General features: G+C 43.0%; 1 protein-coding gene across 2 annotated transcripts in view; it reads left to right on the top strand.

Moving 5' to 3' along the window:
* The window catches only part of SNRNP40 (small nuclear ribonucleoprotein U5 subunit 40), a 42,156-nt gene that overhangs the window by 4,940 nt on the left and 19,238 nt on the right, over positions 1-17,978 (top strand). For both annotated transcript variants that reach the window (XM_017857053.1, XM_017857054.1), the window contains exons 2-5: positions 1,483-1,612; positions 2,796-2,889; positions 5,367-5,532; positions 13,634-13,756. In XM_017857053.1, coding sequence (XP_017712542.1) covers positions 1,483-1,612; positions 2,796-2,889; positions 5,367-5,532; positions 13,634-13,756 — 513 coding nt within the window. The remainder of the gene's footprint in view (positions 1-1,482; positions 1,613-2,795; positions 2,890-5,366; positions 5,533-13,633; positions 13,757-17,978) is intronic.

The following is a 17,978-nucleotide window of genomic DNA, read 5'->3' as shown; positions in this document are numbered from 1 at the left end:
TCGAGACCATCCTGGCTAACACGGTGAAACCCCGTCTCTACTAAAAATAAAAAAAAACTGGTGGCAGGCGCCTGTAGTCCCAGCTACTCGGGATGCTGAGACAGGAGAATGGCGTGAACCCGGGAGGTAGAGCTTGCGGTGAGCCAAGATTGCGCCACTGCACTCCAGCCTGGGCGACAGAGTGAGACTCCATTTCAAAAAAAAAAAAAAACTAAATGAATGTGGCGGGGCTTGGTGGCGGGCGTCTGTAATCCCAGCCAGTCGGGAGGCTAATGCAGGAGAATCGCCTGAACCCAGGAGGCAGAGTTTGCAATGAGATGAGATCACGCCATTGTACTCCAGCCTGGGCAACAGAGCAAGACTCCTTCCCAATAAATAAATAAATAAGAATGTGTTGGAAAGTGCTGAAGAGATTTGGGGATTATGGGTAGTATACTTCTCCCATTTGACAAGTGAGCATATCAGCCCATGTTTAGATGAATTGCCCAAGTGTCATCTTAGTGTCCAAGACCATAATCAAAACTACTTCACCCGTGCTGAGGATCCCTTTGCTATGAAAAAAAATAAGAAATAAAAATAGGCCGTACGCAGTGGCTCGTGCCTGTAATCCCAGCACTCTGGGAGGCCAAGGCAGGCAGATCACTTGAGGCTGGGAGTTTGAGACCAGCCTGGCCAACATGGTGAAACCCCATCTCTACTAAAAATGCAAAAATTAGCCGGGCATGGTTGTGCATGCCTGTAATCTTGGCTGCTCGGGAGGCTGAGGCACCAGATCCCTTGAACCCAGAAAGCAGAAGTTGCGGTGAGCCGAGATCACGCCACTGCATGCCAGCCTGGGTGACAGAGCAAGACTGTCTCAAAACACACACACAAAAAATAAAACAAAACTATTTCACCCAGTACTCCGTACCATGCAGGGTTGTTGGGAAAGTCAGTTCTGTCATTCATTAAATGAGCCAGGCCAAATGTGGTGGCTCATTCCTATAATCTTAGTGCTTTGGGAGGCCAAGGAAGGACGCCAGAAGTTTGAGACCAGCCTGGGCAATGTAGCAAGACCTCATCTCCACAAAAACTAAAATAATTAGCACATTATGCTAGTGCATGCATGTAGTCCTGGCTCCTCAGGAGGCTGAGGCAGGAGGATCACTTGAGTCAAGGAGTTTGAAGCTGCAGTGAACCATGATCACACCAATGCGGTCCAGCCTAGGTGACAGAATGAGACCATAGCTCCAAAAAAAAAGTTGATCATACAACAAGAGCCGAGAGAGTGAACAAGAAAGTCATTATAACAGGTAGATAATGGAAGGTTTCAGGGAGTATCAAGTTGGAGGCATTCATGTGAGAAGAGGTGCCGTTCTCTAAGTCAGATGAAACCCACTTAATCATTGTTTTCCTGGTCTTTTCCTTCCACTCCCCACCCCCTAATTTTGTAGCCTCCTTTGCCTGTATGCAGTAGTTACCTTGTGCTTCTCTTTTGTTTAGGGACCTCCAAGGTGTTCCTCCCTTCAAGCCCCAATCATGCTGCTCTCTGGACATGAAGGGGAAGTATACTGCTGCAAGTTCCACCCCAACGGATCCACCTTAGCATCTGCAGGATTTGATCGACTGATATGTGAGGCATAGTTTTTGAATCTGAAATAATTGTTCCTGCCAGAGAGTGATTTTTTTTTTAAATCTTGGGTGCCACAGAAGGTATCACTTTATGTTGGCAACATAACAGGCCGCATGGCTAATATGCTAAAATTGGGGCATGAACATGCTGAATGATCTTGGGTATAGAACTTGGAGTCCATGGGGTAAATACAGAAGCCATTATTTTACTGGTTGGAAAGCGAGTTCTGGTTTGAGAATATCTTCCTCATAGAGGCAAATCTCCAGCTAATTTACCAAGACATTTAGCAATCTAGACATAACAGGTTAATGGCAGTAATGAAGAGAGAAATAACTTTTATTTTCCCAAAGGTATAAGGTCCTCTTAATTCACACCCAGAATCCTAGCTAGCATATGGGAAAGAAGGAATCCTAAAGTGGTAACTCCCTTAAATAATCTATGTACATCATTAGGATCTACAACCAGATTTCCGTTTTGAGAAATAAGTAGAATTTCTCATACCCATTTAGAAAAAGTCATTTTATTTATACTCTAGCAAATGAAGCCAAAAGGCAAAAAAAATTAGATGCTTTGTTAGTTACACTCTTGCCAGATTGTGAGATGAAATGAGTTCTTTGGCTCTTTTCTGTTAACTCTTTGCTTCAGTGGCAAGTGGATGATACCCATCTTCACTGCCCATTTTGATTTGGATGTTCTGGCTCTATGATCCTTAAACTTACTGGTAGCCAAACGTCTGGATGGCTTAGGGATCTTTGCAGAACATATATGAATTATTGATATGCTTAATTTCATCAGACAAACTACGTAGTTTTTTTTTTGTTTGGTTGGTTAGTTGGTTTTTTAGAAACGGAGTCTCACTCTGTCACCCAGGTTGGAGTGCGGTGGCGCAATCTCAGCTCACTGCATCCTCCGTCTCCCAGGTTCAAGTGATTCTCCTGCCTCAGCATCCCAAGAGCTGGGATTATAGGCATCTGCCACCACACCCGGCTAATTTTTGTATTTTTGGTAGAGACGGGGTTTCGCTGGTCTCGAACTCCGGACCTCAAGTGATCCACCCGCCTCGGCCTCCCAAAGTGCTGGGCTTACGCCTGTAAACCATGCCCAGCCTGAGATCTGTTGTTTTGATAAATTTGTGAGTACCCTTTGCCTAGTAATGCTCACAGAACCCCCATCTCCCTAACAGTGTTGTGGAATGTCTATGGTGACTGTGATAACTATGCCACACTGAAAGGACACAGTGGAGCAGTGATGGAATTGCATTACAACACAGATGGCAGGTGAGTATTCTGCATAATGGAATGACAGCTTCTCATACTAATTCTTCTTGGTGTCCTTTCACCTTTCATCTTTTCTCAGGAGACCCTGCCATCAAAAACTACTGATTTTGGGTAGCTACTTTAGTATCCGATTTATCACTGTCACCCCAAGTGAGGTGTTTATTGTCTGTGTATGCGAATATAAAGATGTTATATCTGTCATTTCAACAACCCAGACAAAATTTGTTTTCTTTTTTTAAGACATAAAGTAAATGTGATTTTTGTATGTAGGCTGGAGTGCAGTGACACAAACATAGCTCACTGCAGCCTCAACCTTCTGCTCGAGGGATCCTCCCACTTCAGCCTCCCAAATAGCTGGGGCCACAAGCCCATGCCTCCATGCCCAGATAATTTTTAAAAATCATTCTTGCTATATTGCTCCAGAGTTCAAGCAGTCCACCTGCCTCAGTCTCCCAAAAATGCTGTGATTATAAGCATTAACCACCATGCCTGGCCTGAAATCAGCTATTTTTATTATAAAAATCATTTCTTTTGAGAAACCGAAAAAAGGCAGAAAGATGAAAATAGTCTATATTTTCTACCAACTCCAAAGATAATCACTGTTAATTTTTTTTTTTTTTTTTTTAATCTGAGACGGAGTCTTCGCTCTGTTTCGCCAGGCTGGAGTGCAATGGCGCAATCTTGGCTCACCTGCAAACTCCGTCTCGCGCAGCGTTTCAGGCACCATTCTTCTGCCTCAGCTTCCTGAGTAGGCTGGGATTAAGAAAAAAAAAAAAAAAAAAAAAAAAAAAAAAAAAAAAAAAAAAAAAAAAAAAAAGGGTGCCGCCACCACTACGCCGCTAATTTTTTGTTTTTTTTTTTGTTTGTTTGTTTTGTTTTTTTTTTTGAGTACGGAGTCTCACTCTGTCGCGTCCAAACTGGAGTGGCAGTCTGGCCGGATCTCAGCTCAGCTGCAAAGCTCCGCCTTTTCGGTTCACGACATTCTCCGCCTCAGCCTCCCTAGTAGCTGGGACTACAGGCGGCCCGCCACCTCGCCTGGCTAGTTTTTTTGTGTATTTTTTAGTAGAGACGGGGTTTCACTGGGTGAGCCAGGATGGTCTCGATCTCCTGACCTCGTGATCCGCCCGTCTCAGCCTCCCAAAGTGCTGGGATTACAGGCTTGAGCCACCGCGCCCGGCCATTTTTTTGTGTTTTTTGTAGAGATGGGGTTTCACTGTGTTAGCCAGGATGGTCTCAATATCCTGACCTTGTCATCTGCCTGCCTGGGCCTCCCAAAGTGCTGGGATTATAGGCATGAGCCACCGCATCCAGCCAGAACTATGTGTACAATCTTATTTGCTGCTTTTTTCTCTTAACATTGCTCAGCCAACATCTGATGTCATAAACATTTTAATGACTATATTATTTTATAATATAGATAATATGGAAATCTGGCTATGCAAATTTAATTCCATTGTTAGATAGTCTGGTAAACATTCATTGTTTCACATTTCTGACCTCTAAAATCTTAGAGTGCTCCATCAATTGATACATAGCATTGTATACATTTTAAATAAAGCATTAGAAAGCTGGCTGGGCCCAGTGGCGTGTGCTTATAATCCCAGCTATTTGGGATCCTGAGGCAGGAGGATTCCCGGAGCCCAAGATTTCAAAACCAGCCTGGGCAACACAGTGAGGCTCCATCTCAAAAAAAAATGAAAAAAGAAAGCATTACAAGATCAGTTATAACTTAGAAATCATCCTCAGAGGCTGGGCGTGGTTGCTTATGCCTGTAACCCTATCACTGTAGGAGGCTGAGACAGGAAGATTGCTTGAGCCCAGTTGAAGACCAGCCTGGGCAACATAGTGAGACCTTGCCTCTACAAATGATTTTTAAAAATTAGCTGGGCATAGTGGCACCGACCTGTACCTCAGGAGGTCCAGGTACACAGGAGGCTGAGTTAGGAGGATCACTTGAGCCCAGGAGGCTGCAGTCGAGGCTGCAGTGAGCCATGATTCCAGCCTGGGTGACGGAAATAAAAAAAAAAGAAAGAAAGCAATTGTCCTCAGAGACAAAAGAAAAAGTTTGGTAAAGAGAGAAGATTGGAGTTACTCAGCTGTCGGGTCCAGAGTACCACAGTCTGTCTGATCTCTGCAGCACCAGGGAGTTATTAAACATTTCCAAGTGAGAGGGTGTCTTGTGTTTAAAATGTTACCTATCACAAAAGTGGAAAAGATAGAGCGAACTGCTACGTTAGATGTATGTCATGGGGATTCAAAGAAGGGGAATTTTTTAAACTTCACAGGGTCAGATCTTATATCTGGGCCTAAAGCACAAATAGGATTTTGGTAGGGTGAGGCATTCCAGCATCATGGGCAAACTGGCGTAGCACAACAGGTCAGTGATCTTGAAAAATTTGGCACCTTTTGGCAAGTAGGAAAGATAGATTGTTACTGTTTATCTTCACTTCTTTTTTGTTCTTTCTCTTACTTTCTAGTATGCTCTTCTCAGCATCCACAGATAAAACTGTGGCTGTGTGGGATAGTGAAACAGGCGAGAGGGTTAAAAGGCTAAAGGGACATACCTCCTTTGTGAATTCCTGTTATCCAGCCAGGAGAGGCCCTCAGCTTGTCTGCACTGGCAGTGACGATGGCACGGTTAAGGTGGGTATTATCTCTCCGTGTTCCAGTTCCTGAGGTGATGTAGTGTGAACCTTATCTTGCCTTTCCACTTGTACTCTACCTTCCTCTGCAAAACTTAATTTTAGCAGTTATTTCCCATAACAGACACTTGAAATTTTTCCCCATTTAAAATAAAACATTTAATACGTGTTTTAATTACCCTGCAGAATAATAATAGACCCATAGAATAAATTGTTACTCGAAATAGGCCTGGTGCAGTGCCACACACCTGTAATCCCAGCACTTCGGGAGGCCGAGGCAGGCGAATCACGAGGTCAGGAGATCGAAACCATCCTGGCTAACATGGTGAAACCGCGTCTCTACTAAAAAATACAAAAAATAAGCCAGGCGCAATGGCGGGCGCCTGTAGTCCCAGCTACTGGGGAGACTGAGGCAGGAGAATGGTGTAAACCCAGGAGGCAGAGCTTGCAGTGAGCCGAGATTACGCCACTGCACTCCAGCCTGGGCGACAGAGCGAGACTCCGTCTCAAAAAAAAAAAGAACAGTGACAGTAATATTCGTGTCTTTTCAAGGCTGTTTTGAGTATCCCCACCAATAGGGAGGCAGCCAAAAAAAAAAAGAGGCTGTTGTGAGATTACAGACAATATATAAAAAGTTCAGTGAATGGTTTTAGTATAGCACAAGATGGGAACTTAAACATCATTTAGTCAGATGGTTTCCAGCCTATCTTTGTATGGTCATCACCTGAAGAACCTGTTAAAAATACTCAAAGAATCTAGTTCAGTGGATCTGCAGTGGGAATCAGATATTTTAATGTGTCCTTCAAGTGATTCAGTGTAGCCAGTCTGACATTCTGGGAGCCACTGATCTCACTGAGCATCCTCATTTTATAAATAAGGAAATTGAGACCTAGAAATAATAACTTATCTCAGAGGCACACAAGGACACAGTACATCGTAGTACCAACCATTTGATTATTTCTTTGACACGAATTTTGGACTCTGGTTGTCATTTTAATTATTAAACAGTGAGGGACTTCAAAAGAGTACATCTGGGAGGCTACACTACTTCTTATTGCTTTTTAAATGAATTAATGAATTTGCTTTTTTCTTTCTTTGAGACAGGGTCTCGCTCTGTCGCCCAGGCTGGAGTACAGTGGCACAATCTTGACTCACTGTAGCCTCTACCTCCCAGGTTCAAGTGATTCCCCAGCCTCAGCCTCTTGAGTAGCTGGGATTACAGGTGCGCACCACCATACCTGCTTAATTTTTGTATTTTTAGTAGAGATAGGGTTTCACCATGTTGCCCAGGCTGATCTCGAACTCCTGAGTCAGAGCAGTCACCTGCCTAGGTCTCCCAAAGTGCTGGGATTACAGGTGTAAGCCGCCACACCCAGCCAAATTGCTTTTTTTTTTTTTCCTTTGGAGATGGAGTCTTGCTCTGTCGCCCAGTGCAGTGGCGCAATCTCGGCTCACTGCAAACTCCGCTTCCCGGGTTCAAGCAGTTCCCCTTCCTCAGCCTCCCTAGTAGCTGGGACTACAGGCACCCACACCACGCCCGGCTAATTTTTGTATTTTTAGTAGGGATGGGTTCACCATGTTGGCCAGGCTGGTCTCGAACTCCTCACCTTGTGATCCGCCGCCCCGCTGTCTCCCCGGCCTCCCAAAGTGCTGGGATTACAGGTGTGAGCCATGACACTTGGCCAAGATGTTTTTCTACTGAGTGATTTTCTTACACCTAATCACTTGGGGCCCCTTGATGGTTGCATGGGAGGAGAGTCTGTGGTTTAAGATTGGTTTCTAAACCAGAGCTCTTACCTAGATGTCACTGTAGTTCGAGAGTCGTAACAGTAGCTGATTTGCTAATTGTCATTTCAGAAGATAGTAAGAGGTGGAAATACCCGAGTGAATTTTGTTAACATTATTATTGAGGGCCTGCTATAATAAACATCTAGGAACTATTTAGGTAGTAGAAAAAGAGTGTATGTCCTTCCTGTCTTCCTTCTTTTGATTTTTTGCTTCTCTTCTGCCTTAATTAAACATGATTTAGAATAGTTATTTTTACCGTATTACTCAAGTTAATACTTTTTTTAATGAGCAATATGTCACATCACCTAAAGATGACTGCTTTTTAACCAGCTCCTATTTTAATGTCAGTATATTTAAGACATCATTAAACAGCTTTTTGCAATGTACTTTTCAGTTACTTGTGAAGTTGGAATGTTTTGTGTTACTGTTTTTTTTGTTACTAGGTTGCAAGTACAGAATTGAATTTCAGTTTAAGAGAAAGAAAAGTCATGTTGCTTTTACGTGTCAGAGTGCTTAACAGAAAGCAAAGGTTTCCAACAGCACTTGCATTTTTAGTCTAAAAGTAGCGGTCTGGGCATTATTCATACAGATCGTTTTCAAACTTCTTTTTTTTTTCTTTCTTTCTTTCTTTTTTTTTTTCTTTGAGACGGAGTCTCGCTCTGTCGCCCAGGCTGGAGTGCAGTGGCCGGATCTCAGCTCACTGCAAGCTCCGCCTCCCGGGTTTACGCCATTCTCCTGCCTCAGCCTCCCGAGTAGCTGGGACTACCAGCGCCCGCCACCTCGCCTGGCTAGTTTTTTGTATTTTTTAGTAGAGATGGGGTTTCACTGGGTTAGCCAGGATGGTCTCGATCTCCTGACCTTGTGATCTGCCCGTCTCGGCCTCCCAAAGTGCTGGGATTACAGGCTTGAGCCACCGCGCCCAGCCTCAAACTTCTTATCAAGTGCATTCTTCTAATAAAATTAAGTGAAATACTGCGTGTATGTGTGTATGTACTCATATATATATATAAATTTCCCTTTCATGAGCAGTTCAGTCCTAAAGCCAGTTATATAGGCCAAAGCAGGGAAGGTGCTCTGGTTAGAGATGGGCCAAGGTGGCTCAGAGTGGAGTGTCAGAGCACAAGTGTGGTAAGGAGAGCATCCACACAGGGCAGGGCAGTACGTTGTAGGAAGTAGTCAGAGAGTGAGGAAGGCGTCCATACAACACAGGGTAGGTAACCAGTGTGGAGAATTTGAGGGTGAGGGAGGGACAGCAGCCCAACATGGAGAGTCAGTGCCCTAATTGGGTGAAAGGGTCGTCAGTACATCAAGCAGTACACGGAGAGTGTGGATGTCAAAGCCTGAATTGAGGGCATCCACACAGGGTAGAAACGATTTGGTGTAGGGAGTCTGAGACTGAGCAAGATGATGACAGCATGCCTGGAAAGTGCAGACTGGAAAGGAGCCGTAGCAGAGCGATGAGGGTGTTCACACAGAGGAATGACCCAAGTTGGGTAAAGAAGGGTTCCACATGGGTTCAACCAAGAATGGGAATCACAATTCAAGTAGGGAAAGGAGGATAATTATGCAGGAGAAGGGTGGAAGAGAATATGAGAAACTGGTTGCATGCAGGAAGCGTAATCAAATAAGTGAATATATTGAGTTTAATGGGAGGCTGATTTCTCTGTCAAAGAATGGAGTTATCGGTACAAAAGAGAAGACTAAAATGAATCTTGTGTGAGGTATAAGTGTGAACTCACAACATTCAATATAGAAACAGATAGATATAGAAAAAATAGACATAAATGTGTGAGTGTGTAGGTGTGTGTGTATCTAAATATATATTACCTGACTGTCCACTGAAAAGGTTTGGGAGCAACAAGACCCCAATAGCAATGAGCACCACTTACTGCACAGGTCTTGGCCTTTAAATACTGTTTTCCACTAAAAGGAACCAGGGCTCCTATTTCAGCCCCGGGGCAGTGAAAGTACAAGATAAGCCCTATGCTTGTCAAGGCTTATCTTGTCAAAAGAACATTCTAACTAAATTATCAAATCGGCCTAATTAGTAATGGGACAAGTCAAAATCATGAGCCATTTGCTAGGATACAACAAAGATGCAGCATCATTTCTGTGATATTCCTACCAAAGATGTATAACTTAAGTCTAATCAAGAGGAAACAAGATAAACCTAAATTGGGGATGATAACTGTCCTGTAACTTTCAGAAGTGTTGAGTTCATAAAACTCAAGAAAAGTTTGAGAGAGTCTTCCAGGCTGGAGTCTAAATTTAACACATGATTCCAGACTGAATCCTTGTGCAATAAGACATTTGGGATAACTGGGATAAAACTTGAGTGGGATTTGAGGATAAAATGGTGATAGTGTATCTGTATTTTTTGATTTTGATGGTTATGTTGAGATGATGTAGGAGAACATCTTTGTAGGACAAACGCTATTTAGGAGTGATAAGGGGCCAGGCGTAGTGGCTCATGCCTGTAATCCTAGCACTTTGGGAGGCCTAGGCAGGTGGATCACTTGAGGTCAGGAGTTCGAAACCAGCCTGGCCAACATGATGAAACCCTGTCTCTACTAAAAATACAAAAAAGTCGGGTGTGGTGGCGGATGCCTGTAATACCAGCTACTTGGGAGGCTGAGGCAGGAGAACTGCTTGAACCCGGGAGGTGGAGGTTGCAGTGATTGGAGATCACGCCACTGCTCTCCAGCCTGGGCAACAGAGCGAGACTCCATCTCAAAAAAAGTGATAAGGCATTGGGTAAGCAACTTACTCTCAAATGATTTAAACCAAAAAAAGTGCTCTTTTTACTCCCAAGTTTTCTATAAATTTATGATTGTTTCAAAGTAAAATATTAAAAGTGGTAGTTATCTGGAAGTAAAATTCTAAATTATTTTAGACAAACTTTGACTACCATGACTTTTAGGAGAAAGACAAAGATAGATTTGACCTGAGTGAAAGATCTATTGAGACAAAGATTATAGTACAGTTTATAAAATATATAGGATCTAAATTATTAAGGCCCTGAATTCCGAGTTAAGAAGTTTGGACTTGGACCACAGGAGTTGGGGGAGGGGGAGATGTTGGGCATGTAGGACAGGAGTGAAGCATTGTTTTTGGACCATTTATCTGAGTAATGAACTAATTTTTAGTTCATATTTACATGAACAAAGAAGAAACTACTTTCCATCCTAAACCATGAAAATTGGGAGGAAGAGGCATCTTGGCACAGATCCTACTCAAGACTGTCCTTGTTGACTACAGGATTGAATTTAAGCCTGTGACCTTCACTAAGGTTCCATGGCTGATTCCTTTGTTTTTGATGCCAGCCCTTTAAAACTTGGAACAGTCACCCCAAAATCTCTTTCTGCTGAATGAAACGACTCATACTTTTAGAACATTTACTTGTGGTTCATCTTCTGAAGTGTGTCATTCATTTATTGAAACATCTCTGAGCCCTCTCTGTGTTATCCACGCTTTAAAAATGTAGAGCTATAAGGGTTTGTTTGTTTAAAAGATGGGGTCTTGGCCGGGTGCAGTGGCTCACCCCTGTAATCCCACCACTTTGGGAGGCCAAGGCAGGCATATCACCTGAGGTCAGGAGTTTGAGACCAGCCTGGCCAACATGGTGAAACCCCTGTCTGTCTCTACTAAAAATACAAAAATTAGCTGGGCGTGGTGGCGCATACCTGTAATCCCAGCTACCCAGGAAGCTGAAGCAGGAGAATTGCTGGAACACGGAAGCAGAGGTTTCAGTGAGCTGAGATCCCGCCAGTCTCACCCAAGCTGGAGTACAGAGCCGCAATCACAGCTCACTGCAGCCTCAACCTCCCTGGCCCAATCGATCCTCCCATCTCAGCCTCCCAAGTAGCTGGGACTATAGGCATATACAACCACACGCAACTTTTTGTTTTTATTTTGTAGAGACGAGGAATCACCATGTTGTTCAGGCTGGTCGCTAACTCCTGGGCTAAAGCCATCCTCCTGTCTCGGCCTCCGAAACTGCTGGGGTTACAGGCATAAGCCACCACACCTGGCCCTCTAAGAATTTTATGGTTTTTAGCTCTTACATTTAGGTCCTTGATCCACGTTGAATTAATTTTTGTGTATCACGTTAGGCAGGGGCTTACCTTCATTCTTTGGCATGTGGTTAGCCAGTTGTCTTAGCACAATTTGTTGAGAAGACTACTTTTTCCTTCTATGTGGACCATAGTTACTTGCTTCTTTGCATGCCTTATATTTTTTGGAAACTAGGTATTTAAGTATTATAGCGTGGCAACTTTGGAAATTAGGTCCCCAGAGCTGTTTGTTGTAGTTGTTTGTTTAGTGACTTTCTATGGGTTGGGGCAGGGTGAGAGTGGTTGGTTGGTTGGTTGGTTGGTTGGTTGGTTTTTGAGACGAAGTCTTGCTCTGTAGCTCTGAGTGCAATGGTGTGATCTCAGCTCACTGCAGCCTCTACTCTCTGGGTTCAAATGATTCTTGTGCCTCAGCTTCCTGAGTAGCTGGGGTTACAGGGGCACACCACCAAGACCAGCTAATTTTTGTATTTTTAGTAGAAACAGGGTTTTATCATGTTGGCCACGCTGGTCTCAAACTCCTGACCTCAAGTGATCCATCCACCTCGGCCTCCCAAAATGCTGGGATTACAGGTGTGAGCTGTCACACCTGGCCTGTTTAGTGAATTTTTGAACTAATTTTGTAAAGTTTGTGTTCTTTGTCCTGTGTTACCACTGAATTATTTTTTGTTAGCTTAGTGGTCAGCTAGTGAATGACAGAAGTTTCCTAAATTACCTACAACAACAAGAATAAAAACTCTCCCAGTCTTTGCAGATTGTCTTTTGGTATGTTGGAGCCTGCCTTCAACTCCTTGCTGTGCAGTTTACATCTCTCCTTAGCTTTCACTTCCTGCTTGTGCAGAGCGTGAAGGTCAACCAGAGAGCTTACGGCCTTCTCAGATCTTTTCTAAGTATGTGCCCAGCCCTGGACATGCAAGTGGTCTAGATTGCCAGGGATAGGCCAGGCATGGTGGCTCATGCCTGTAATCGTAGCACTTGGGGAGGGCGAGGCAGACAGATCACTTAAGGCCAGGAGTGTGAGACCAGCCTGGTCAACATGGCGAAACCCTGTCTCTACTAAAAATACAAAAATTAGCTGGGCATAGTGGCACACACCTGTAATCCCACCTACTCGGGAGGCTGAGACCTGAGAATCGCTTGAGCCTGTGAGGTGGAGGTTGCAGTGAGCCGAGATCACACCACTGCACTCCGGCCTGGGCGACAGAGGGAGACTCTGTAGATAGATAGATAGATAGATAGATAGATAGATAGATAGATAGATAGAGATAAGACAGATAGCCAGGAATATGTCGGTGTTTTCAAAGCTCTTACTCCCCAAATTGTCTCCTTCCCCAGCCCTTCCTCCCAAGGTTTTGGTTTGTGTTTTGCCCCAACTGTTTTCCTTGCCCCAGGCACCAGGGGCTAATAACATCCTTTCCTTTAAATGTTTTCAAGGAAAGTTCCAAGTTAGGCAAAATAAATGTAAGTCCTTTGAGCTTATCCTTCAGGGAGCCACCAGACAGGTAAAAATAAACAATTTTTATTGTTTATTCTTTGACAATAAGAAATAGGCCCCCCTTTGCTTCCTCAGTACTAGGAAACCATACGGGAATATGGGTTATCTTCAAAGCTGTTGCTGAGCGGGAGACAGAGCCAGCACAAGTTAAAACACTACAAAACCCTTCTACTGGGACTCAGTTTTTTGTTTCCTTTTTCCTCATTAAGGGTTTGCCTGGTTACTATAACCTTTTGATTAGTTGTGAGAGTTCCGACAGTTGATTCTGACAGGTTTTTGCTGGTTAATTTGTTGTTTTGTGGAAGGACAAGCTTTTGTCATTGTTTATTATTATTTTCACTGACGTACCCCCTCTCTATTTTTTTAAATGTGGGTTGCAGCCCACTAATGAATTAGTATCTACAGTTTGAAAAAATTGTCTGATACCCTTGTTGTCCTAAAAAATATATGAACCAAGTAATTTGGGGAATTCCATTCTAAGAGTATGTTGATTTAACTCTGTTTATTCACTTTAACAAAGAAGTCTGAAAATATAACTGAAATTTTGTTTCACCAGCCTTCAAATGTCTTGGCAAAATTGAGGACACTGCTTACCATGTGTGTTATTAGGATATCCAGGAGTTAGTGAAATGGGATCCCAATTATAGATGTGTTCATGTTCACAAAGTCCTTGTACTTAGAGATATTTGTACTGTGCAGTTGCTTCTTAGAATAATGTTAATGATATACTCTGTTGTCCTTTGCTTCAGCTTTGGGACATCCGGAAGAAAGCAGCCATCCAGACATTTCAGAACACGTACCAGGTGTTAGCTGTGACCTTCAATGACACAAGTGATCAGATTATTTCTGGTGGAATAGACAATGATATCAAGGTATGTTTGATGTTTATGATATATTTCCATTTCACCTATCTGCACTTAGAAACGAATTTTTTCAAACTTCTGAAATTGTGGTAGCTTTGCACTTAATACCAACTGAAAGGAAAATAGTAACTTGGAACTTATTTTCTTTTTCTCCTGTCTTCATTGACTTCCTAAATTAAAGGTTGCATTGCAGATCTTATAAATGCTGTCAGGGACCAGGCACTTAATGTGAAGTGTGAAGTCTCTGTAGGAGGGGACTATGTAGAAAATAAAGGGTGCATTTCCTTTTAAAGACATTCCGAATCTTTTTTTAACCATCTTGGTTTAATGGGAGCAGTGACTCAGTTTGTGATTTTGTACCCTCATCTCTCACTGTGTTTTTCTTTTTGACACTATGGAAAATGAGTTTTCTAAGTTTCTCTAAGAATGAGAGAAAGTAATGATATTAAAGAGGCAATAGACCATATGGCAGTATAGTGTAGCTCAAACTTTCAAGTAATTGACTTGAGTTCTAATCCCAGTTTCACCATTTTCTAGTTTTGTGACTTCAAGCACCTTCTTTAAGCCTCTTTTTCTTGTGTGAATGCTGAGGGGGTAGTGATAACAAAAACAGTGGCATCTACCACATACCATTGTGGTGATTAAATGAGCCTGACTGATAAGAGCACTTAGCAGAATTCCTGGACATAACAAGTGCCAGGAAATGTGTTATTTTGGTCCTGCACGGCTTCTATCTTCCTTTCCTATTGGCTTCCTTGGGGATCTTAACGACTTTGACCTTACCTTCTGCTTTATAGTGAGAATAGTAACTGTCAGATAAATACTCAACTTTCTGTGTTGTCCTTTCCTAGAAGTTGTACTGTATTTCCATCCCTCGTTGTTTCCTTTGCTGTTACTTTGGATGAAATATCCTTGCTTTTGGCCAGGTGCGGTGGCTCAGGCCTGTAATCCCAACACTTTGGGAGGCTGAGGCAGGAGGATCACAGGGTCAGGACACCGAGACCATCCTGGCCAACATGGTGAAACCTCGTCTCTACTAAAAATACAAAAATTAGCCGAGTGTGGTGGTGTGTGCCTGTAATCCCAGCTACTCGGGAGGCTGAGGCAGGAGAATTACTTGAACCTGGGAGTCGGAGGTTGCAGTGAGCAGAGATCACGCCACTGCACTCCAGCCTGGCCACAGAGCAAGACTCCATCTTCAAAAATAAAGATAGTCGTTTGTTTGTTTGTTTGTTTGTTTGTTTGTTTGAGTCTGTAGGCCAGGCTGGAGTGCAGTGGGGCTATCTCAGTTCACTGCAACCTCTGCCTCCTGTGTCCCAGTTCAAGCAATTCTCCTTCCTCAGCCTCCTGAGTATCTGGGATTACAGGCATGTGCCAACATGTCTAGCTAATTTTTGTATTTTTAGTAGAGACAGGTTTTTACCATGTTGGCCAGGTTTATCTTGAACTCCTGACCTCTTGATCCACCTGCCTCAGCCTCCCAAAGTGCTGGAATTACACATGTGAGCCACTGCTCCCGGCCTAAAGGTAGTGCTTTAAATGTGAGGGTTTCAATCATTCATCCCTTCTTTCAACCTCTTCTTTTCTACTTTTCTTTTTTTTGAGATGGAGTCTCACTCTGTTGCCAAGGCTTGAATGCAGTGGCGTAATCTCAGCTCACTGCAACTTCCACCTCCTGGGTTCAAGCAGTTATCTTGCCTTCAGCCTCCTGAGTAGCTGGGACTACAGGCGTGTGCTACCATGCCTGGCTAATTTTTTGTATTTTTAGTAGAGACGTGGTTTCACCAAGTTAGCCAGGATCGTCTTGATCTCCTGACCTCGTGATCCACCCGCCTCGGCTTCCCAAAGTGCTGGGATTACAGGCATGAGCCACTGCATCCGGCCTTTCTTTTCTACTTTCTTATGAGTATTTCTTCATGCTTAGGTCTCTTCTCTGGGTGGCCAAAAAAAAAAAAATATTCTTCCTTTGACCCCACATCCCCTCCTCATATTGCCCTGTGAATCTTTCCCTTCACAACCAAACTATTTTATTTATTTAAGGTAGAGTTTCACTCTTGTTGCCCAGGCTGAAGTGCAATGGCACGATCTCGGCTTACTGCATCCTCCACCTTCTTGGTTCAAGTGATTATCCTGCCTCAGCCTCCTGTAGTTGGGATTACAGGTATGTGCCACCATGCCTGGCTAATTTTGTATTTTTGGTAGAGACAGGGTTTCTCCATGTTGGTCAGGCTGGTCTCGAACTCCTGACCTCAGGTGATCCACCCACCTCAGCTTCCTGAAATGCTGGGATTACAGGCGTGAGCCACCCTGCCTGGCCCAAAACTTCTTAAAAAGGATGATGATGGTGGTGGTGATAATATTGCTATCACCATCATCTAACACATAGTGCTTACATTCTGCCAGTTGTTGTTCTCAGAGCTTTACATCGTTAATTAATTTAAGCTTCACTATTGGCCTCCTCACGGATCTTAAAGACTTTGACCTTACAACCTCATGAAATAAATCCTACTGATGTGATTGTACAGATGAGGAAACTAAGCTAAAAGAGGCACAACACCTTAACCCCAGGTTACACAGCTAATAAGTGATGGAACCTCAGTTCAAATTCCAGAGTTTCTTTCTAGAGTTATACTCTTAATACTTAGAGGAATCCCCTGGAGATGTTTCTGTACTCACTGTCTTCAGTTCCTCACATACCATTCATTCTTCATTCCTAATAGTCTGGGTTTTTTTGTTTGTGTGTGTGTGTGTTTGTTTTTTAACATAATCGCTCTGTACCATAGACCTGGTCTTCTCTCTTCCCTGAGTTCTGTGACAACAAACTGTCCTATCCGTCTGGTAGGTCCTTCTCCTCTACATACCATTATGAGCACTCTGTCTGTGGAGTCTTGAAACATCATTATTTGCCAAGGGCCCTTTGCTTTTTTCACTGTGTACATTCCCCAAGACAAATCTCGTCTACTTCCACGACTCCATCCCTCTGCTGATGACAGTTTTCCCACCCCAGATCTTAAGCTTCAGGTCCCTGTGTACAACTAGCTGTTCAGTATCCCCACTTGAATGTCTCATAGGTAGCTAAGAATTTAGGTTTTCCAAAATTGAACTTCCCATCCCTTTTCCATCATATAAATATTTGGAGAATGAAGAATCAGAACATGGAAATTTAGATCAACTTTAATAGCTATGCACAGTATTTCCCGGAATGGAGATGGGAGCTCATTGGCATCAGAATCACTAGAAGAAGGCTTCTTGTGCACATGAAAATAGGTTAGTGTCATCAAGCTATAACTTTTATAGTTTTCAAGATATGTAAATTTACATACAGTGAAATAAACATTTTTGGTGTACAGTTACAAGAATTTTAATGTTTGCATAGATTCACTATCACCAACAGAGTACCAAATTTGATTGATGCCCACTGTGGGGATACACTAACCTAACAATAATACTCTTGTGCTAGTAAAGTCTTCCTACTACCAATAGTATGGCTTACTTTGGACTCTTTATCTGGACTGTTCCTGGACCTTCTGAAGACAATAGTGCTATGTAGCACAAATTCTCACAACTTAAATAAAAGAAGCTAGCCTCAAAAGGTTATATATATATAGGATTCCTTATATGATATTCTCAAAAAAAAATTATAGGTCAAAGAAGAGATCAGTAATCGGCAAGTGTTAGGGATGAAAAGGTTTGACACAAAGGAGAATAGTTAGGAAATTCTTGGGGTGATGAAAATTGTTTGGTACTCTGTTGGTGATAGTAAACTAAAAAGTGTTTGCTGGGCGTGCTGGCTCATGCCTGTAATCCCAACATTTTGAGAGGCCAAAGCAGGCGGATCACTTAAGGTCAGGAGTTCTAGACCAGCCTGGCCAACATGGCGAAACCCCATCTCTACTAAAAATACAAACATTAGCCAGGCATGGTGGCATACGCCTGTAATCCCAGCTACTCAAGAGGCTGAGGGACGAGACTGGCTTGAACCAGGGAGGCAGGGGTTGTGGTGAGCCAAGATTGCACCACTGCACTGCAGCCTGGGCGACAGAGAGAGACCCTGTCTCAAAAAATAAAAATTTTTAAAAAAGCATTTACTCTGTCCACAAACATTCAAATTTTTCTGCCAATGCTTCATTTTTGGGAAAATTTTTAAATTAGAAGTGCACCTAGCACTGAGAGTCCCCTTGTTTGTGTACTGCATATATTGTATTCTCTCTCTCTCTTTTTTTTTTTTTTT

This window comes from Rhinopithecus bieti, unplaced genomic scaffold (genome assembly GCF_001698545.2).
Source record: "Rhinopithecus bieti isolate Rb0 unplaced genomic scaffold, ASM169854v2 scaffold_44592, whole genome shotgun sequence".
Lineage (NCBI taxonomy): Eukaryota > Metazoa > Chordata > Mammalia > Primates > Cercopithecidae > Rhinopithecus > Rhinopithecus bieti.
Note: the sequence above shows the minus strand (reverse complement) of the source record. Positions and strands in the feature narration are given on the sequence as shown.